The sequence below is a fragment of the Elgaria multicarinata genome, chromosome 3 (assembly GCF_023053635.1).
Source record: "Elgaria multicarinata webbii isolate HBS135686 ecotype San Diego chromosome 3, rElgMul1.1.pri, whole genome shotgun sequence".
NCBI lineage: Eukaryota > Metazoa > Chordata > Lepidosauria > Squamata > Anguidae > Elgaria > Elgaria multicarinata.
In genome coordinates this window covers 52,925,048-52,948,703 of record NC_086173.1, presented here as the reverse complement: position 1 = coordinate 52,948,703, position 23,656 = coordinate 52,925,048, and the positions used below count along the sequence as shown (strand labels likewise).

At 39.3% G+C, this 23,656-nt stretch overlaps 1 protein-coding gene across 1 annotated transcript; it reads right to left on the bottom strand.

The window, feature by feature from the left end:
• Positions 1 to 4,600: 4,600 nt before the first annotated feature.
• On the bottom strand, positions 4,601 to 19,561 carry SMIM5 (small integral membrane protein 5). Its single transcript, XM_063123226.1, has 3 exons — positions 19,373 to 19,561; positions 9,825 to 9,982; positions 4,601 to 5,626 (listed from the first exon to the last, which is right to left on the bottom strand). Exons 2-3 carry the CDS (start codon positions 9,949 to 9,951, stop codon positions 5,511 to 5,513), a joined length of 243 nt encoding a protein of 80 aa, XP_062979296.1. The 5' UTR covers positions 9,952 to 9,982; positions 19,373 to 19,561; the 3' UTR covers positions 4,601 to 5,510.
• Positions 19,562 to 23,656: the final 4,095 nt, after the last annotated feature.

The following is a 23,656-nucleotide window of genomic DNA, read 5'->3' as shown; positions in this document are numbered from 1 at the left end:
GGCATTGCGTCATAATGCCACTGCTTTTATTTTCAATTCCTTTCCTAATAACTACTGACAGTTCATTAATTTTGTTTGGCTTTGCTGCAGCACACTGAGATGACACTCTTCCGTAAACTATAATCCCAAGATCTTTCTTGAATATTTACCTCCAACTGCTTCAGTGTATAGGTAAAATTAGGATATTTTGATCCAAAAGTCATCATTTTGCAAGTATTCTGAATCTCCCCAACAATTGTCTTGTCCATTCACCTGTTCAGAGAGATCTGACCAGAGTTTTAGCCTCCGGAATAATTTAGTTTGTGTCATCTGTATCTTTTTTGTTCAGTCCAGAGGCTCATTATTTCTTTTGAAAAACTATAACTGTAGTTGTCCCATTATAGTATTTCAAGCTCCATAAATCGCATTTGTCCAATCAGCCTGAGCAACAACATAGCATTTTATTAATTGGAAATCGGCATAAATTAGATTATAAATGCTACTTAAGGCTGCACTGACATATGTTGGGGGTGAATGTGGGGTCAGAGAGGAATCCTGGATAATCTGAGTTGAGTTTGGGCACCTAACACAGAAACGCTGAAATTTTGGGAAATTGTATTCTTTTTAGAGACCTATAACTTACCCCTTTCCAAGAGATTGTACTCTAGAATAACTAAAGAAAGGACATAATATTTTATTGACTTCTCATCTAAACTGTGACACTAGTATTTCATCGGTAGGGTGCTCTTTAGGACTGCAATTAAACCAATTCTTTTTAAAGTGTATTGAGGAATAAAAGTCCTATGAACATTTTTTTTTAAATTGTAATTAATCCACTCCAAACAGGAGAGATAATGGGTGGATTTGCACGATAAGCCACCCTGTGAATAAGCCATGGTGACTTGTTGTCCCTCTCAGTCCTGGTATGTATCCAAGGTACCTTTGCAGCAGAACCCGTCTTGTCTCATCCCAGCCATCTCCGCCCCTTTTTATTTGCCACAGGAAAAAATAATAATTGTCAACACATTTGTACCAAATGGTTTTTTTAAAGATGATGAACAGCTGACGATCCCTCTAGAGTGCCATTTGGGCATCAATAGAGGGGCAGTCACTGGCAAGGGAGGCTGGAGATGGCAGTGGCGAGATTGTGAAGAGTGGCATGGGATTTTTGCTGCTCTTGCCAAGGTGCTCTGTAGCCAATCCCAGCAAACTACGATAAAATTGAACTCCTGAGTTCGGAGGACACGACGACCCACCATAGGTATGAACAGCCCTACAAAAAGCTATGGGTTCTCAGGGTGGCTTGTTCGCTATAATTATGCCACCCTGTGAAAAATGTGCTGGGTTCGGACAACATGATAACCCACTTTTGGCTGGCTGCCCATGGTAGATTGCCATGTCGTGCAAATGTGGTTGATATATAATAAGTGGTGACAAAGAGCCAAATTATACCTCTCTTTTTTACTAATTAGCAACCCCAGGTGGCTGCTTGGAAGACTGGAAAATGGCAGTTTGGAAGAGGTTGCTTAATCTTTTCTTTGCATGGCCTTTCTCTGATATAAATCATATTGCCTTCCCCCACCCAGCAAGCTTTTATTGACTTTGCAGGGATATAGAGAGAAAGACCGTACAATTGCTGGGCTTGGGAGAACAGGGTTAAACACCCCCTTCCAGCTGCCCCAATTTTCAAAGCAGCTACCTGCGACTGCTAATTTTTTAAAACCATGGGGAATCTTAATTACTGATCTTCCATGTCGCATTTAATTTGATCCTAATACATTGAATGCATTTGTGTAGATTCAGGACACAGAATGTCTCTATAACATACTCCATAGTCTAATAAAAATACCAGATAATAGAAAGCATAGTTATATGATTGTATTGTTCTATCTTGTTCTTCTTAGATTTATGCCAGCAGTGCATGTTTAAAGAAGCAGCTGTGTTGGAAGTCAAGTTAATCTTGACTTGTTGTGATTGCTGGTTCTGCTTTCCCATCCCTGCCCTCCCCACAGGGAGTGGCTCCTGAAAGAGAACACACCCAGAATAAATATGCTAGTGGCCTTTAATCACTCTGCAGTTTTTTAAAAAACATGGAGCAAGCATTAAGGCACTAGGAACAGGTTCAGGGTTGGCTTAATGCAGGCCTGCATAATTAGTGGTCCAGCAAACCAAAACAGAACAGCAGTCATGCGTGGCAGGCACCTGGGGCTTGATAAATCTGGTTTTGCAGCCTGCCTATGTCTGTCTGCAAAGGCTGAAGGGAGTTGCGCAGGCCACAGTACGTAATGGTGGACTATATTCAGCTTTGTGGTTCAACAGGTTGTGCGGTCTTGGCTTAAAGCATGCAATGCCACATGTTAAACTGCTGAACCAGAATATCTAAGATCTTGTTAACCTGTTCAAGGATATAGAACCCTAGCGCACCACTAGGCACCTGTAAGATTGTCTGTCTAGTGGGGGAAGTAATCCAGCCTGCAAGATTAGTTCCCACTGATGTTACTAGACCTATCTATCAGTAATATACAAATAGACCCACAGCGTTGCATGTCTAACACTCATGAGGTAGTGCTTTACAAGTGTATTATTACCTGTTCTTAACACACTTTACTAGTGTAATGTGACTGCTGATAAGGAGGCAACAGTCCTGAAACATAAACCGTTCTAAGTGTTCTTGCAAAGATGCTAAGTGTTAACATGTTTTTTTTTCTTCTAGTGTTGTTTTTCTAGCCATAACATGCAAGTTCTGAGTTTTGTTGCCCAAAAAGATAGGAAGAGATTTAGCATCTATTGTTGGCAAAATAGCTGACACACTAAGTTTATACTACACTGCTCTAAAAAGTTGCCCTGCTTTCTTACTCTTTGATTATTAGTACTGTTTATAGCAGGGGTGGGCAGAAGGTAGACTTGAATCTGCTGATAGATATCCCTATGATTTCTCACTTCCACTTGTTTAAAAAGTGTACTTTGCTGAAATAAAGAAAGCAGGGAGTAACTATGAATGGATTTGTGTGTGTAAGGACCATAAATTCTGTTCAGTTCTTGTAATCAACACTAGCCTGAGGTCTGCCCGCTCTTATGGTCTCCTTGATTGCCTTTCTGACCCATTCTCTAATGTTCTTACTGCAATTGTGATTGCAAAAGCATTTGCGCAATAAAGTCAAGCATGTTAAACTAGAATCTTCAGTCTTGCAAAAGCTGAGAGAAGGACATTATGCAGATCTTTCAGCTTACCTAAATGCTCTTGTCAGTGGGTAAATCTAGAAAGTGTGGCTTATATCTTGGTGGGGCAGGATAGAAACACTCAAGCTGTCTACCTACAAACTTGTCATTTTTTAAATATAATGGCAAAGAAAGAATATCCTTCAGTTGCCCTTTGCAACTTTTTAAACTTTAATGGCCATTAGATCTCATGCTAAACATAGTATGATAATACTTAAACAATAACTGTTCCATAGTGTTACTCAGTAGGTACTTTCTGATTTATTCTTTCTGTCTAAGCACCACTGCCCCTTCTTTAATAATCACTATGACTCTTATGCAGTTGTGCCGGTATATACTGGTTAAATACTTCCCTTTTGGAACACAAGTTATGAATTAAAGTTCATTAAATAAATAGACCTACAGCATCTACTGAGATCCTTTAGATAATAATTTCCTTTCTGCTTGTGATATGCTACATTATTGACAACCTGGGCAAATCTAATATTTCAAATAGGAAGGTCCAAAAGTGGAGGGGCTTGATTATAGATGACCTTGATACTGCCTTGAGTACAACACTTGGGGAAGTAAATGAACCGCCCTTTTGTGAACCGCCCAGAGAGCTTTGGCTATTGGGCAGTATAAAAATGTAATAAATAAAATAAAATAAAATAAAATAAATAAGTATCCATTGTTAGTCCTGCATAGAGTAGATCCATTGAAATGAATGGGACTTAACCTTTGTCTGTGCAGGGATAAAGGTGAAAGAATCCCCACAACACTATGCTAACTCAAGTCTCATTGTGACTAACTTAAGTCTCATTCATTCCAATGTGTCTTCTCTACTTGGGACTAACATTGAATACTCCCACGGGCAGTTAGTACTGTAGAGGAGACTATTTAATTGAGGCAATAAGATCTCCTTTCTGCTTCCACTTACATACGTTGGACTCCATTTCTTTTGCCTTGTACTCATGTAACTCCCTTTGCGATTCACTGGAGCAGAAACCAAATATACAAAGGGGCTGTCTTTCTGGAAAGGGATTTACTTTCAGCTATAAACTGTAGCTGGGCAGTTCATTCTTGGCTGTGCTTTTGCTCTACCATTTGTCATAATTCCATTGCCCAGCTGCTGCACACATTTCTGAATTAACACAGTCCTCACTGTAGCTTGTGAGTTCTCTCTCTGTGTACAAGTACATTTTAAATTTCAGGCCGGGGGTGAGGGGGGGGGGCAGAACTGAGCCCTCCCTCTTTTGGCACCACTTCTATGAGTAACCTATAAAAAACTGTGAAGTGGGAGTTTGTCTTTATCCCCTCCCCCTTTTTGAGCCTTCCCAGCACAACTGCCTTGTTACTGCCACAAATGTAAGCTATTTATAAAGGGGGGGGATCAGATGGCATTTGGCTATAAACCCTAAACACAACAGTTAAACTGTAGCTCAATTATTCTCCTTTCATTGTACTAAAGAGTTTATTTTTAATGTGCAAACAAAGCAAAGTTTGTAAATGGAAAGGAAAACAGTAAAACACTTTTTTCTTTAAAAAAAAAAGAAAAGGAATATATTCATTTTACGACAGGCGACCAAACAGCATAGTGTCGTGGGGATTTGGGTTCTTTTCACCTTTATCCCGTCACAGACAAGGATTAGTGCAAGTAGTATATTTGCTCTCTTTGGCAGTTGTCCTTCCTTTGTTTAGGGAGGCAAAGGAGGGTTAGGGGATTTGTTGCTGCTTTTCTTTGTGGTTTCTCATGTGTCAGCTTCAAGGGCTGCATCATCGTTTCTCTTGAATGGATGACTTGGTTGGGCATCACATGCTCTGGCATTCTTGGCTGTAGATAGTTGGCAACAAGGAGAAATCAGTGCTCATGTGTAGCTTGTTCTGCTGAGTACGTGCACATAGCTTGGAGTTCAGTGGGAAGTCCTAGTACTCAGCATCTCTCTGGAACCTCCCCTGAGTAGCAAAGTAAAAACTTCTATAATCCATGCTAATTTGTTCATGGCATTTTTCTCTGTTTTTTTGTGCTCATTTTGGGATTTCCACCCTGGCCAGCTTTGGCCCTTTTATCTCACTGGCTTGATGATGGTGTTATTTTCGTTGTCTTGACTAGGCAAGGAGACAAATACTGTGAAGTGCATGTCTTTATCAGTGTCAAACCGTGGCCAGGCATAAAACCTACCCAGGTTAAGGTTCGTTCTCTCTCTCTCCCCCTCCTCATTGCTTGGTGTTGTCATTTACTTTGTTTTGTGAACTTCCATCTAAGGATATTCCTGTACCAGTTTCCTCATATTATTTCTGCCAAACTTCCACATTCTTTTCTTAATGCATTCTTATGCATGGACTGCTGGCTGAACTTGGATCCTCCTCCTTTTGGGTTTAGGGCGTCCATTGCAGCATTGTGCACAGCAACAGCTGCAAGCTATGATCATCATTGAAAGTATTGTGACTGAAAGGCAAATTGAGAGGTAGAATATTAGCTCCTGGAAATGGCAGCCAGAAATTACAACAAACCCTAACCCACTATGCATTGAATGGAGCAATGGAAAAGCATCAGGTTGTAGATGTATGTCTTCTCCTCTGGAATTATTAACAAAGCATGTCAAACTAGTTGCTAGTAGGAAGAGCTATAGAATAAGCATGCTCAATCTATGACTTCGGGCTCATTGTTTTTAATTGTTTGGCTTCTTTCTCCTACAAAAAAAAAAAAGTTTCCCTTGCCCTCTCCTCTCTCCCAGCCACTCTTAACAAGGAGGCTTAGAGCAGGACAATAGAGGAGGTATTTATTTATTTATTTATTTATTACATTTCTATACCGCCCAATAGCCGAAGCTCTCTGGGCGGTTCACAAAAATTAAAACCATCATAAAACAACCAACAAGTTAAAAAACACAAATACAAAATACAATATAAAAGCAATTGTAGACACAATTGATCATTAATTCTATTGATCAATTTATTTATTGATAAGCTGACAGGTATTACCCAGAGGACCTTTTCTTCTGCTGCTCCCAGACTCTGGAATGGCCTGCCGGAGGAGATTTATCAACTTAACAGTCTTTTAGCATTTAACAAAGCTATAAAGACTGATCTCTTCCAGCCGGCCTATCCAGTGAAATTTTAAGATGCTTTTAGGATTTTTTTAAAGGAAGTTTTAAAAATGTATGCTATGTTTTTAATCAGTATTTTATGAATCTTATACCCGCCTTGATCAAAATGGAGAGATGGGTAAGAAATTTTTATTATTATTATTATTATTATTATTATTATTATTATTATTATTACATTTATATAGCACCCCCATAGCCAAAGCTCTCTGGGCGGTTTACAGAAGTTGAAAAGTGAACATTAAAAACAAATATACAAAAAATTTAAACCATCAAAAGCATAAAAAACAACAATATCTATTTAAAACAACTTTGATCAATGTCAAAGTAGCATGCTTCCAGTCTGACGTAGTGAAGGGAGGGGGCAGCAGGCTCCATGAGGCCTGAAAGCAGAAGGCTGAATAGGACTTGGAACTGAGAAGCTGTAGCAGAGTTGTAACAGACTTGACCCTGGGGGAGCTAGGGGTGGCAACGGCCGACAGAAAGCTCTGGCGTGAGCTGGTCCATGAAGTCACGAAGAGTTGGAAGTGACTGAACGAATAAACAACAAGCAGAGTATGGGGAGGGGGATTTTTTAGAGTGGATTGGGGAAGGAGTGGTGGTAAAAAGAGAGAAAGGCATCAGAAACTAGCACAGACTGTGGCACTTGACAATATGAAAGGGTTTTTTTGTATGGCTTTTAAATTTGGAGATTTTGGCCAGCTCTGCTGTAGAACAACTACTGCTAATTCAGGTGCAGTGCAACAAGGCTGTCAGAAGTCTTTTCCATGGCAGCTCCTCCAGCCCCCTCCCATGCTACAAAGCGCTGGGGGACACTGCTGAATGGCATAGGTGGGGGCTGAGGGAAATGGGGAATTTGCAAAAAAACTGGTGGAGGAAACTAAATCTCATAGTGTATTAGCTAATTGGCAACTTCAGTAGTGCCCAGATGTTATTACTTATTTGGGAATACTTTTTCCCAGGTACATATCTCAAATAATTAAGCTTAATTTGAATAACTTGATTAATGAGATCTCATGGTATTTAGATAGTTGGGCATCTTTAAAGTTGAGTTTATGGGGTAAGATAAATACATTCAGCATAAATACTTCACCTTGGGTTGTTTGTTATGTGTATGATTCCTCTTATCTATATTAGGCAAATATTATTAAAAACTCACTTATTTGTTTCATTTGGGAGGGTCTTCCCCACCATGAATATCCTTGAAAAGGATGCAATTTCCAGTTAGATGGATTTGGCTTTCTGGATCATGCTTTATATTATTGGGAGTACTTGTTGAGCTGTACTAAATGTTCTTTTCAACTTCGATTAGATTTTCCGCCTTAGTCAGTTTTAGAATCTTAAGTGGATACTCTCTAAATAGCATTAGATTTTCAGCACATTAAAATGGATAGGGTCCCTTTCAGAATTACTGCCATAAGAGACATGTGGCATGTAATGTCACATCAGTTACATTTTGATACATTTTCCATGCTAAATTGACTATATGGGAAAACCCAAATTTAAAAATTGGTAAGAAAATGGTTTTGTACCTGACTTGTATGGATGAGTTGATATTTATGTTGCATCAGCTTGTGGGCGATGATGAATTTTTTTACGTTCTTGCCTTTGCGTGCCAAATATGACTTACTAGCCACAGCTGAATGGCAATACTTGCAATTTGGCCATTCCACTTTTACAGCTTTTTCCAAAAGACAGTCTCTTTCTCTTTTGGAACAGTTATTGAGGCTGATCAATTATATCCATGTTTATAAATACTTGTTATTGATGAATCAATATAATATATAGTGTCTTAAGCAAAAATGAAATAGGATTGCCTAATTTTGCCTAATCGGTGGATAGCTGCTTTAACATCTGCATTTGAAGCATCTATTAATTTCAGGTTATGCCTTACTCAGCAGAAAACTCTTGTTCTGTGTCTATTGGACACCTCAGCATATCTTTAATAATGATTTGTCTAAGTCATCTAATAGTTAGCTGTAACATAGCTAATGCTTTTTTTAACCAAATGTTCCTGCCATGTCCCGTATTTACCTCTTTTTGGGAAGAGGTTGTTATATGGATAAACTTTGTATTGGAACACTCTTTAATATTTATTGATATACACGTCCTTTCAAATTATCTACCTGCTTCCTGGAAATTAACCTGTGGTCAGTGCAAATGAATTTTCAACCCCCTTTTGACAGCTAAAAGACTGATATTACAACATTAGAAGGATAAATGCCCACGTCCTATAATGCAATGGCATTGATGACGTTACAACACTTTCAACATTTGAATGGGTGGTTTATAGATACCACTTGGATATTTGGTCTATTTTTGTTGAAGCTTATATATAATTCCTAGAAAGCTGTATTATATACATGCACACGCACAAACACACTTCATAGGCATGCATTGAAATTGATACATTCAAAGGTACATAGCTACATTTTTTCTGTTCTTTCTTCATTGTTGAAATTTCACTATAAAAAATAATTAAAACCAAAAACCTTTCATAAGTGAAAGTTGTCAGAGATGAATTTTGTTGGGTACCAGTGTTCATGTATAAGTTGTTCACCTGCCAGTGTTCACAAATATCTCTGAGAACTAGTTGTAGTTGAATGCTTTGCTGATGTGGGGAGAACAGAAATTATAATAGCTTCCTGCTTTCTGTTGTTTATTTTTCTGCTTCTCTTATATAATTTTCTTGCAGGAAGTTGCAAACGCATGCATATTAATCATTTTGATATTTGCTTCATGTGTGAGCATCCACCATAAACCACAGAGAAAACTTTCATATTGCCTCAAAAATGCTGCCTTGCCATGGAGACATTCCAAATGTTCAGCATTCAGATGTGAATGATAAGTCAGGTGTGAACTGCTGCTTGTGCTGTCATTATGATAGGACACTCCAGTGTTAACTATAAAGTGTACATTTCTCCATTATCTGAAGAGTTGTGCTTGACCTGGAGTAGAGAAATGTTTTATATTGCTTAAAACAAAACAAAAACCCATCCTATTTCCTAAACTACTTACCTTCCATGTAGATTTCACCCATGCAAAATACTTTGTTTCTGGATTCAGGTAAAGAGAAAGCTAAAGGTTCTAGCTCTACAGGAATGACCTATTTACACTGTAATTCACTGTAGCCTTATAGTAAAGTAGTCTAAAGCACTACTTCCATTTAATCCAGATGCTGAGGTATATAATTCCATAAATTTGGATTCCTCCTATGCCATTCAGATGATAATGATTAGATGGTGTACATATGTTATAGAATCCAAACACTCGTTCACTGAACTGCATTCTTCTCCATGTATATGTACATAAACAGCACTCCTATTATTATCTGGTAGAATTTAACAGTGTGAAACTGGGCTGAATTCTTCACAAACATACATTCGAATCCTGTCCTAAACATTACATTCCTTGAGAACTTGTAGAACATTTTAGATTAAAGGCTTACAAAAAACATATTATTGAGAGCTCCTACAAAACAAAGAAACCACATCTAACAAGCGCTGGTTGTGACAAGCATGTAGAAAGCTTCATACTTACCGATGAACAAGACAATAACAAAAAAGGACACAATCTCCAAAGGTTCAGCCTTGGGTAGTCTCTGAAGCTTGAGCCATAGCTTCTCAATGATATTATAGAGTTCTTTCTGAAAGTCTTTGTAAGACATTTCTGCCTTGACCAGCCCACTTTTTGTAACACTGAGGCACAGAAGGGGAAGAGAGGAGAGAATATGTGACAGTTTGGCTGTTAACTTCAGTTTATGAACACCAGGAAAAAGAGCTATCTTTTCTTTGGTGCGAACTAAATTGAGCACACCAGCAAAACAAGTTTGTCAGGGTTCTGCCCCTGGATTTCCAGCAAAGTACAGCTGCTAAGGAGGAGGAGACATATCCAAACATAATATCCATTCAACCCCATCAAAAGCTGATTTCCCAGTTTTCACTCCCATTATTTCAGAGGAGTAGCAATAATGTAGACTTTCCTAAAACAATTCCTTTCTATACAAAAAACTTGGCGTGAACAGATTTTATTTATTTAAAATATGTATACTCCATAATTCCACAGTGCAGTGTACTAGGTGGTCATTACCTTTAAAGCCCTAAATAGTTTGGGTCCAGGTTACCTGCGGGATCGCATTCTCCCATACAGTCCGCCCCACACACTCAGGTCCTCTGGGGAGAACTTACTTCAGTCAGCCAAAACTAGGCTGACATCAGTTTCCCAGAGGACCTTTTCTTCTGTCGCCCCCGGATTGTGGAACGGCCTGCCGGAGGATTTTCGAAAAATTAACTTTCTCTGCGATTTTAAGGCAGCTTTGAAGATTAGCCTTTTCCAGCAGGCCTACCTAGATCAATGTAAAATCAAGAATTTTTAAGATGTGTTGATTCCTGTACTTATGTTGTTCCCCGCCTTGATCCAAAGGAAGAGGCGCGTAAGAAATAAATTTTTTATTATTATTATTATTATTATTATTATTATTATTAGCTGGTTTATAGCTATCTGGCCAAGTTTACTTGGTCTTGTTATGTCTCCAATTATCCAGAAATGCTCTCAGAAGAAAACAGTTTTTTAGTTGCTTGCTGCAAGATCTGTGTTCCTCATGAAGTGCATAATGTCGTGTTCCATGTACTAAATTGTATTCTATATTCTAAGTTTCATTCCATTGAGAAGCATTTGCTTTTGTTCTAGAGTTTCTTGGATTCCATCTGCTTCATGCTGCATTCTGAATGTTCTAGCATCTTAGAATGGCATTTAGTGGTGGTATTGTGAATTCTGACCAACTTCTGTATCATGTGCATCATATAGCCTGTATATCAGCTGATTAGGGGAGACTTAAAATGCAGTTCAGCAATTATTGTACTTTATTTTCAATGGCTTGGATCAAGACTTCGTCATACTAGCTTAAGTCCCATGGATTCCAATGGGCCTGCTGCTCTAAGTATGACTTGGCTGGGTCCAATCCATGGTATGACTTAATCTGGAGCTTCTATTTGTTGTGGACAGTCTACCGCTTTCAACTTCTTTGTATTTTATTGTGCATGAGCATTAAGTATTACAAAATTTTAAAAAGTTGAATGTCATTTCTGGGGTCTTTAGTATACATGTTAACATCTATACAAGATTTTTTTTTAGTCTTTACTGCAGCAGTTACTTAATTTGTCTGTTTAAATTTTTAGAGCTCCTGTACCAGTTGTCAGCAGCAACTTAACATTCTTTCAGTGTAAGGGCTTTAAGCTTGGCAGAGTCCTGTTGAAAGAGCTTAGGCGTTCAGGGTTTGGTGTGAAAGAGAACATTCCACGGGTGTGCCGCTGCATGGTTAGGAAAGTTTTTGGTTTACAAAAGGATAGATTGTATGTAGAAATTATTTCAGCTACAGTTACTTGTATGATTGCAGGTAACTGATTTTTTCCAGACTGAAGAAATGTTGCAGGCTTACAGTCAGGAACTTTGCAATTGTTTGCTAAAAATCCTGCATCCCCTCACTTGAAAAGGTTACTGTCATTACTGGAGATGACTTGTAGAAATCCAGTTTTAGTGGAAGTGATCCCATTTAATAGCTTGTCTGTACGGTAGGGAAGAGAACTGTGACTTCTCGAACTTGTTCCCCCCCCCCTTTCAAATGAAGAAAGGCCCTATGGCTAAAGCTGTGGGGTAGAAGAGCTATTAAAGAGCTCCTTCAAAACACCACAACAGTACCAAATGCCTTTAACTGAAACTGACATTCACAGGGGCTGAAGTGCTATAACATTTTGGCTGGAGAGGGGGATATTCAAAGAGGAGAAGGCTAGCCCGCTAAGAAAGGAGCCAAAGTAGAGTTCTCTTCTATTCTCTTAAGTGGTGGGTTTTCCCACGAGGAAAATTGTTCATCAAGGAGACCTTATACAAAGCACTTAGCCTATCAGGTACTGCTTTGTTTGGAGATAACTCCATTACTTCTGCTTCAAAAGAGACTGAGCGAATTTCTCAGAACCACCAAAAGACACAAATGGTAAAGCTAATGCAGAACTCACAACTCTTAACAGAAATGTGTGCTGTCCTCTGTCCCTATATGCAGATAGTGTGTTGAATTAGTGTTGTTTTGGCTGCAGTTTATACATTACTTCACAGGCATTGCAGGACAAATCTACATTTAAAATAAAACAAACATGAATATGTTTTCTGGCCCTTTAATCAGTGATAAGACAGCTAGCTGAGTTCATCAAATGCCATACTAGGTGAATACAATAAGATAAACCAGGGAGCTGACAGTAGGAGGATACCCTGGTGTGTGCAATGGTATGGTGTAGTAATGGTTCCAAATTTGCTTTTCCTGTAGGAGCTCTGTTAGCTGGTGATGAAGTGTGGACAAATAAATAAAGACATTCTCCGTTGTTAGATTGCTTCCATCTGGGTCCTGATAGTATAGCAGACACCTTCTAAGAATATGCTCCACAGAAGGAATATGTTGGCTCTTTTCCCAAGGGATATCTTCTGTTATCAGGAGACCACTGTACATGACAGCTGTTCAATTACTTTGCAACCTCGAGACTTCAGTTGTAGGACAAACTGTTTTTGTGTTCAGGTTTCTCTCCTCCCACTGCCCTCCTGTTAATGGTCAGGCTTATAACTGTACTCTACCTATTTTCTCACTAGTCCTCTATGAAGTGGTTTAAATTACTGAATTTTAAATTATATGTTTAGGATAGTGGCTTTCTATGGACCTGGAAATAGTGAATTGGGGGTGGAATAGTTCCTTTGCTTTGAGAAGTGTACTCTAATAAGTGAGTAAAGTAGACTATTTATAAGCCTAATAAATTCAGCTTTGTATTTTGAAGGCGAATAGAGTTAAATTTCTCAGGGTTGGCCAATGGTTAAAACTTTCCCCCATGAGACTGATTATGTTTACCTGTTTGTGTTTGTGTGTCCTGGCAGAGGCTGAATACTCAAAGGCTGGAAGAAATTATTGGTTTGCCACTCCTGTGTGAGCAAAACTGGGCTTACTTAAGGCAAATATTCATGTGCCCCACCAGATCTACTTGAAAACACACTAACAAGTTTGTGTTGCTCAAACACTTTTTATTCCACAGCATAGCTACAAATTGATATGCAGTCACTATCTTGCAGTGCCTGTTAAAATACCACAGCCAGTGTGACCCAGTGGACAGAATGTTGATCATGGCCCAAAGTGAACTCGATGCAAATCTTGATTATCTACAGATTACTGGGAAGCTGTGGAACATATCTCCAATCCATAAAATGGGAAAAATGAAGATCTAAGACACTTGTGAAGATGAATATGATAAGAGGGCTGTAAAGCACTTATGTTCTTCTTACACTTTTAATGACATCTTTTGATGGGGTGTGGGACATTTATGTCCATCTGGGAACCATAAAGAAGCTTCCAAATTTAGAATCAGAACGCCAGTATTTATAAGCCCTCTGTCCTTTGGGAAGGTAATTACAGTTGGCTAGCTGTCTTTCAAACCCCACCCATATGATAGGGCCTCTCTGTAGAACAGTTCTCCTTCAAACTGAACTGTTTTCTCTGCAAACATTGATCACGGCAAGTTAGTAAAACTGATTTAGAGCTCTGTATGTCTCTCTGAAGGTTTGGCTTTAGCGTAGTAACCTGGCATGGCACTATTTGTGTGTGACCTCTGAAATGGGATCCTATGAGGAGTTAGCATTAATGTAGAAAAGTAAACCTCAAAAGATGATAGCTGGGTGATCCAGGATGGATAATTCTAATTTCTTTGCCTCGGAGACAGGTATTCCCTATTCTTGTTCACTGAACATAGGAAGCTGCCTTATAAATGCAATAATAAATAAATACCAAGTCAGACCATTGGTCCATCTAGCTCAGTACTATCTACCATGACTGGTGATGGCTCTCAGACAGGACTCTTTCCTACCTAGAGATGCCAAGGATTGAAACTGGGACCTTCTGCTGGCAAAGCAGCCACTCTATCACTGAGCTATGGTTGTTATTCCAAACTGAAATGGATTATAAGAAAAAGAACTAAAGCTATATACGTTTTGCAGAGACTTAATAGAAACAAAAGAAAATATTTTCTTCCTTGAGTATTATGTGAAAAGTAATACTGTCAAGTACTAGATAGGAAGCTTATAGTATATTGTTTGATACTATGTATAGTTTACATGTGTTTCCAGAGAAATATTCCCATTAAGTAGCATTTACCTATAAATCTTCTCAGGCTACTTTTTCTTATAACTCCTCCCCATGGACTGCCAACATGACTTTCTGAATGTGGTACAAAATGTCTCAAAGCTCCTGTAGGTCCTGCATATTTGTGTTTTTTTAAAACTTGCACAAAGAGACAGGGATTGCCAGGTGAGCCCGCCACCCCCATGAACTGCACCCAGACACACATTGATTGTCCTGTTTACCCATTCTGTCTGCAGACCTATGCAGATAGTGAAACATTGGGAGGGACTGTAGCTCAGTAGTAGAGCACATGTCAGCATCTCCAGATATGGCAGGAAAATCTCCTGCCTGAAACCCTACAGAGCTGCTTCAAGTCAATGTTAACAATACTGGGCTAGTCGGACCAATGGTCTGACTCTGTTAAAAGCAGCTTCCTCTATTCCTATGATAAGCATGAATATTTCAGTATTTATTATATCCTACCTGTTTTCAACAAAACGTGAGGCAGCTAGCAACCAATAGAGAGAGTGCAGATAGGTCAAAACAGGTGGCTGAGTGCTGAAGCCCAAGAAGGAAGATGCTGGGTGTCAGTTGGAACAGGTAGGCCAATGGAAAGGGCATGTCTGTCTGTCTTGTCTCCCCGCCCCCCTGCACCAAGTTGCAGAGTCGATGGCCCTTGATGGAATTTGGGAGGCAGTTGTAAGTGTATGCACCATAGTGTGTTGTGTAAGAGCAAGTAATCGTGGGAAAATTCTAGGGAAGTGTTACTTCAGGGTGACACATCTTTTTGAAAACAGATTTTGTAAACTCTCCTTTAACTTCTGAACCTTAAACTGCCAGTAACTGGGAGGGAGTAACTGAAAATGAGAGTATATTATTCATACCTCCTACTTTTACATGTGGTAGGCATCCAAATGTCGCTGCTGCTGAGTACAAAATGGACTAGTTAGTTTATTGGTAGAGTTCAGTAGGGTCATTCTTAGGAGTTTGCTTTGCACAAAACTTTCCTGTGGTGGTTTGGGAAAAGCACAAAAATTCTTAGGAACTGCTTGGAGAAATAAGAGAGCTCAGACCTGTGTTTTATTCATATGCACACGCCAGGATGCTTATTTGGACTAATAATCCCATAATTCAGTTTATCCATACTTTTGGGTTTGCAAGAAGCAGCACATAGTAACTATTCAGGGGATAGAGGTGAGAAATCTGGAGTAGTGTTCATGAAAACTTTTGCTTTTTTAGCTGTGGCATTTCTCCCACATCTCTAGGATGCCTTTGTCTTCATCCCATCTTGTTCAAATGCCTTCCTAACAGCTATATATGTTCAAGGGGAGGCCTGTGGAATTCTCAGGGAAAGAGAACAGAGTCCAGCCACTTTTGAAAAACACGGTGAAGTCATGGTTATAGTTTCTACAGAATATCACACAGTCTGTGTGTTCCTGATGTGAATGGGTAGCATACTTAGTATCTTGCTGTACTGTATCGCCTCTGGCAAATGCTCTTTGGCAATTGTGCTTTATGGAGACTGAGAGGCCTCTTTACTGTATGACAGCTGGTAACACAAGCCAGGGCTCTGCTTTGTTATTCCCAGACATGTGTTTCAAATTGTATGTTTCCCCTTAGCCGCTGTATTAGTCTCCTGCCAAACTCTCAGCATTTTTTTCTAGAAAAATTTGGACTGCTCTTCTCCCATTTTTTGTCTCCTAGATTCTTGCTTTTTTTTATTTAACCTTTTTCTTCCTCTGCCTTCATCTATAACAGAAGCAACAGATCCCCTTTTAAAAAAGGCAGAAGTTGTTTTCATAATAGGAACCCTGGAATTCCTTCTAACACAAGGAAGGCTGGCTGGTTTAGTTATTTTGTGTTTCCATATAAATATTCTAATATTTTTGCATAACAAGTTTGTCAGCATATAAACCATCCTTGTCTGTTGCAAGTCAGCCAGATTCAAAGACAGCCTTAAAGTTTCAATAAGCGTGTCACGTGAAATGGGGAGTGGTGGAAAGAGTTCTCTTGAAGGGAATTTGGTTTGGGCTGCTTTTGTTTTCTTTTTGCTTTTCTGTTCTGCTTTTTGCACACAACCGAAACAATATTTCTTTGGAAATACGTACTGAAGTACCAGCTCCAAAATGGCTGATTAACCATCATGATACTACTAATTAGGTATAATTGGCCTTAGCAACAAATGAATAAAATATCTAAGTAGGAGAAAGTCTTGACAGGTAGCAGCAAAACTGTCATTGACTCTTCCCGGCATGTTTGAGCAAATTGCCTGCCTTATGAATAGAGAAGTGTATGACTATAAAGACCCTATCTGTAATTTAATTCATTTTTCCAGTTCATCTTCCCATATCAGACTATTTTTCCGTTTTATCGTGTGCTACATGCAGAGAACTACATGTAGCAGAGAATGGTAGGATACATTTAAATGTGTTTAGAATGTTTAGGAAAGTTTGGAATGTTTATGAATGTGAGTTATACCATCCTATAGGGGAGTAGCTAATTTAATTTAAACTTGAATCAAGAAGACTACATAGAAGCATAACACTGATTTGTTAGCTATTCTATTTAATAGCTGTAAGCAGCTGCAAAGAGAGGTAGTACAGAGTTTTGGAAGACTCTGTCATTGCTGTGCTGATGACACCCACGTTTTATTTTTCTGTTTAGTTGAAACAAGAAAAAATTCTATCCAGAAATGATGTCTGGGATGGATGAATCCAAAAAAGGTAGAGGTGATGACAGCAGGAGGGATGTGTAATTAACTGTTGTAGATTGAATTTTTATTTTCCACACAAGAATCTAACTGAATTTTAAGGTCATCTTCAAAGGCTCTTCTCCAGGTTTGCCTGCTTTAGAAAGTAAAGGGAGCAAATGACCAAGGATCAGTGCTTTTCTCTTGCAGCACCCTGGCTTTGAAATGCTTCACCCAATGAGATCCACATGGTGCCAAGTCTGTTATCTTTGTTCAGCCTAGTAGACCTCAGTTTTGGAATATAAATAAAAGGCCACTATTGGAAACTGTAATAGCAAGAAGGAACATATGTAGACGTTTTGGAGATAAATGACAGGTTTTAACCCCTTGTTTTTAGCTACTATTGGAAAAAATATAAGGCGGTTGTTTTTATATTCTTTTTATGGTTTTGAAAGTTGTATTGAGGCTCCTATCAAATGTGGGGGTCAATTTTATAAAACATGTCCTCTGCCATAGCTGAGAATTACTTTTCATGACAGTGGTTGCTGAATAGGAGCTCAAGATTGAAAGTACCTTGTGGTGCATTTTTATTGGGTGACTTGGTAGTCGCTGGAGACAGTAGCATTAGGCTCTGGTGTGGGCTAGCTTGGCTAAAAACTAGGACAGTGAGGAGGAGACAAATTCCATTCATGTGTCCCGTTAGTAAAAAGATTAAGGTCCTCTGCTTTAAAGCAGGGTCCTTCTGTTCTTCTCACTGTGCCTGCTTATTTGTCTGACAAAATCTCAATGGACATTTGTAGTAAGTTCAAGATGTTAGTTGTAACAGTAAAAACAACAAAGAGTCTTGAAGACTAATAAACGTATTGCAGTATATGCTTTCATGGGCCAGAGTCCACTGTATTTGTGTATATGTCGTGCGTGAGTGTATGCAAATTTGAATATAGAAAGAATAAGAAAGTTATATTTTATGTTGTATTTACAGTGAGGCTAACCCAATCAGTGTGGGTGTGATTCATTCCCTAATACAGGCTGCTGGTGTGAACAGGCCCAAGGAAGAACAGCTAGTTTCTATAGTAAGCTAGCCATTCTCAAGATTTGGTCAGACCTACTTTCAGTGCAGAATTTATTAAAAAAGTTTAACGTTAGCAGCTTCATGCTGGAGTCTTCCTTTGAAACCTTTTTGGGTGGAATTGGATAATAACGTGTATTAAAGAATGTTTATGCTGATTGAAATGCTCCCCCACTGTTTTCTAAGTCTTACCATTTTAATGTATTTGTATCCATTTATCTTCTTGCATAGAGACTAGCCCATTTGACCCATGCTGTAGCAGAAGAGTATTGTTGGCAGATGCTGGTATGTCTCTTTAGAAGATGGGCACGTGTATAAGTCTTTGGTGTAGCTGGTATCTTTGAATCTAATTCTGGTGAAAGCTTCTAATTTCCTACGTTGTGTGGTATTCTGCTTCACACATGTTTACACAAGCGTATGCTAGAGTTAAATACCCTGCTGTGGTCAGTGTTCCCTTATATTTAGAGCATGGTATGGTTGGATGAATGTCAGATCACAGTAAAATATGTTTCTGCACCAAAGCTACTGCCAGCAGCACCAGAAGTAATGTATTAAAAATAAAAATAAATTCATACAGCATTCCTCAGTAACATACTCCATTAAAACCTGGGCCATATTTCTGCAGCTGTTCCAATCTAACTACTGCTGGAAACCCAAGTGCAAGTATACAAATGTTGAAGGTCCCATAATTGGCACAAAGTCCAGAATCCAGAGACAAACACTGATTTATGTGCAATAGCTCCTACAAACTCGTCTTTAGAAGTAAGGGAAGGGAAAGAATATGTGCATTCCAAACTGCCAGGGATTATGTAAATGAAGAGTGTACACATTTTTTTAACCATGCATAATTTAACATGGTTGCACAAGCTGTTGTTACTACTAGTGGAATTTAATTTTTCCTGTTGCTGATTTTGAAATCTTTTGCTGCTCTGTTCGTAGGGGGCCGGAATACCAGAACTGATCTAATTCTCATTCTCTCTCTCTCTCTCTCTCTGCAGCACAACTTTACAGACCCAGCAAAAAACTTTTTTCTCTATACCCTACACTCCCCTGCCCAATGTGTCCTTCTCACAGCCAATGTTGCCACTTACTATGTAATCTTGACACAAGTTTAAACTGAATGGTCCAGTCTTTCCTCATTGAGATGCTGTAGTAGGGTGAGAAGAGGCAAAATATAGTCTTACCCTAGTGTTGCTGTAGGACTGGCAGTTCCTTCGTCCTTTGTGTTTTCTTTCTGTTATTTCATGTCAGCTCTCCCATTTTTGACTGTCTCTGTCTCCTATCTCTTTCCTCGCTCAGCTCCTCTTGTCCCTGCTGCTGACAGCCAGCTGCCGTCTCTGCCTGCGCTTGAGCGCTCTCTTCTGCGCAAGCTCTCCCTCCCTCCCTCTCTCCCTCTCTCTCTCTCTTTCTTTTTGTTGTTAATGGTGCCAGAGATGTAGAGTTTCATATTACATGTGCACCAAGAAGGGGAGTGAGCACAAATGGAGCATTGCTGCTAATACAGACTCCCCAGCAAAGAACTCCCAAAATCAACACTTGTTGCAAGCTCATTGTGTAACTCTTGGTTGTGTACAAAGTTCCTTCTCTATTTTTTTTTTGAGAACTTTTGTCATGCAGCATCGGTGGCTGTTGAGGTAGTTCCCTTCCATTTGTCTGTCCCTATATTAAAGTAATTAGTTTTTCTCCAGGCAACTAAGTACTTTATTAGCTTTAGAAAAAGACTCATCTGTTCTGTGAAGAAGCCAACACTAAAGGAAGAGGAATGAAAGAACTGGAAGATGCCTCTTGTACTTAAGGAAACGTTTGAACACTTATGTTTTTCCTCAAAGATATCCCTTGAAAAAGTCAAAACAACTTTAGTTTTTTCAGTGACTTTTTTCACATTAAAGTTAGTGTTCTGAATTGTTTAAAATAGAGGTTTTTGACAGAGTTTTGTCATTTTTCTGTAAAATTTTAAATAAGCCTACCTCAAAAGGAGGATTTTAATAAAGGGCGGGCATCCCATGACATTTGGGAACTTCTACCTAATCAAATAACATAGAGCAAAAAACACAGTGCCTTTGTTGAATGAAGATTGATCCCTATATGAGCCCTTGAAAATAGAGCTAGCTATAAATTTGAATATATAATAGTACAAAATATATTTTTTAGAACTGAGTTAAAGCTACAGAAATCCACCATCCCTAGAGTAAATACAGGTCAGCATGAAAAGGTAGTGAATTTGGTGAAAGTCCACAGGAGGGTGAGAACTGTGCTCAGATTCCATTACCAGCCTCTATTTGAATTGTAAGCAACCACAACTAGGGATGACCATCACTGGGAAATACAGCCCTTTTGGGGCTCACTGGATTTCTGCAGCATGCCCAGCTAGGCTTGCACAAATAGAGATTTCTGCAATTACAGCTGCAAATTGTGCAAATTTGTGTGAGCTGGAATTTGTGCAAGCTGTGGCCATAATTTATGCAAATTTATAACCAACATAAATCCATTTATACGCCCAACTGGCTGCAGGCCACTTTGGGCCAGCTAGGAGAAGATTGAATGGAGTTCAGGGAGCCAAGCGGATGAGATCCCATCACGCTCCACCCATCCCCAAATGGATTCCTCAGACATCCCTACCAAAGATTGGAATACAGCAGCCTGACAGTTCACAGGATGCAATTGCTTTCTGACATTCTCCCCTGAATTGCACCACCTACTTTCTCCTTACGTTGGCTGAGTATTTATTTATTTATTTAAAACATTTATATCTCACCCTATTTCAATAAGATCTCAGGGCGGCATACAGATAAAAGCATACAGTATAAAGCAGTAAATATACACAGCTGAAAACAAATTAAACCATAAACCAAGTTAAAACAATATATAATTTAAAAGTAGTAAAACTATTAAAACAGTTAAAACAATGTGCCAACTTAGTACCACTAAGTCCTGCACTCTTAAGGAAATTGTTTTGGTTAAGGGGCATATAGCCTAGTGGTATGAAGGAAACGTGTGCTCAGTCCAAGGCCAGGGGGATTTGGGGGAGGAGTGTTAGGAGGGGTGTGGGTGGTAGTTATAATCCCTTGTTATTTATCTGCAAGAATAGTTTTTACCAGCAGACCCTCTCCTACCATTCCTTTCCCCTCTATTTAGGTCCCAGTGTGAATATCCCATTTTAGAGAGAGCTTGCTTTTCTTATGGCATGAGTAAAAGATCTGAATTCTCCAATAAGCTGGCCTAGTTATTCTAGGTCAGAATAATGGTCTATTCTAGCCAAGTAACCAACCAGTGACCCTGACAGGCCATTGGTTTTCTAGCATTTTGGCAGAGATAATTCATAATCAAACTGCCAGAGACTGAGCCTGTGACTTGAAAATATAGCCCCACCAGCTTCACCACCACCACTGGTTAAAATATTGCCTAAACTTTTACCAGCCAGTGGTGGTTGTTTTTCCATATGGGTATGTATTTAGTTATGCATATTGAGTTCTTCCTTTGCTGTCTTGGAAACCATACTGGGGAGTTGTTGGATCAGTTTGGCTAAGATTTATGAGTCGCTGTAAACTAAAAACCAAACATTGTGCCCCGAGCATGACGGAATTATATCTTGTCTTTCTCCTATTCTGAAAAACAAAGGAGTAACTTGCTAAAGACCCTTGGCATTTCCAGCTGGGCAGTGTAAGCAATTTCTGGAGGGGCATGGAGGGAAAATTAGACATGATGGTCTTTCAGTGGATGTGAAAAGGGTGCTTTCTTTAAGCTCAAGAGCGGTGTGAGTCAGTGCCATTTTGCAGGGATTATAAAGATAGCTTTGTCGCATCTTTCAGTTCCCCACCCTCACTTTCTGCAGACGGTGACCTGGAGCACACAGCACAGTAGCTGGCACTAGCTCAGCTCTCTCTACCTGAGGGTACCAGCCCTTCCTGTTTTAGCACAGACCGTTTTTTGTTTTGCCTGCTGCACTCTCAGAGCTGCCAGCTTTAGCAAGTTTCCCTATTTGACACCTCCCAGCCCATTGCCTGTGATAGAGTATAGCCAGAATGGTAGGAAACATTTCTCATGTCTTTTTACAAAGATACTCCATTGCCATTCTTGACCTTTTTCTATTAGGGATTCAGTGTTACTCTTCCCCACCCATTGAAGAAGAACACAGTTAATAAGCCTGTATTCAAGCAAAAGCCATTTGTGGGGGGTTTTGTGGTTTTTTTAAAAATGATTGGGAGTATTTCAACTTGCTTTCAGTTATAATCTATTTAGAATAATACATAGGTGGGAGAAAATCCAGTTCTGGAGTCGTTCCTTCAGGTATTAAAAGAAAATACAAATTGGCCTTTGTGAATGTAGGTTAAGATTTTCCTGTGAATATTGTGCAAATTACGAGAAATGCAAGTGGCTTTGTAGTACTATTCCTTTTCTTGATGAGTGGTCCATCTTCACTATGTTACATTTTAGAATGTAAACTAAAGGACACTTTGGGAAACTGTGATAACAAGAAGGGACATTTTCGAGCACTGCATTGATGTGCAGAATGAGGTGGAGTGTGTGTGTGTGTGTGTGTGTCTAACTGCTGTTGTGATATTCAGTAGAGCCTGAAAGTAAACAAAAGGAACAGAAGATTTCAGGACACTTCTGTAAAACATTAGCTTGCCATCTTGTGAAGAACTTGTAATAAAAAGCAAGCCTCAAAAGAAGAATGTCACTTAATTAATAATCTGCATTGGAATTTCTATGATGCCAGCAAACAGTCCATCCTCTCCCAAAGGAATTCTTTCCCCCAAACAGCATAAGGACTGGTTTATTCTACCATTTTCTGTACACACAAGCAATTGCAATCCATCTTCAGCCACTCACAAACCTGCCCTCACATGGAGATAATAATGTGTGCACCACAATGTTTTTCCTCTTCGGTAAATGCAACTGCTTGAGTGGAAGGGGGAAAGGACAATGTGAAGCAACCCTAAAATGGGTGCCTTTGTAACTCTTTAAATGCCTTTGGTATTTTATCATAACTGCTGGTTTAAAAGCTGGTAGGAGGGGCTGTCAACAAACCATTTGTGGTTACCAACCTGTGTACTCAAGTGATTCTAAAATTATATGCCAGCAAATTTCAGTTACCTAGAAACTTTGGAAAGCAAATGATGCCTATTGTGATGGTCTCTGCTTATCCTATGGGTATTTGTCGTTTGAGCACCATCGTCACTTCAGCAGTCTCTTTGCCTGCCCCCTTTTCACAAAATAACGTTAATCTCTTCTTGCCTCTTAGTTGTCGTCATGCTTCAATAGCCAACTACTTTGGGGATGCCAAACCACAATGCAACAAATGCTGTGATTGCTGTAAGAATGCAGCAGCAGTGAAAAAGCAAGTAGAGGCACTAGTCTGCAGCACCAATAGCTGGAGCAGAACCTGCATTGGACCCTCTGCTTCCTCTTACAATGCCTATGACCCAGACCTGTATGAAGGAGGAAAGCAAGGCTATAGAAGGTAT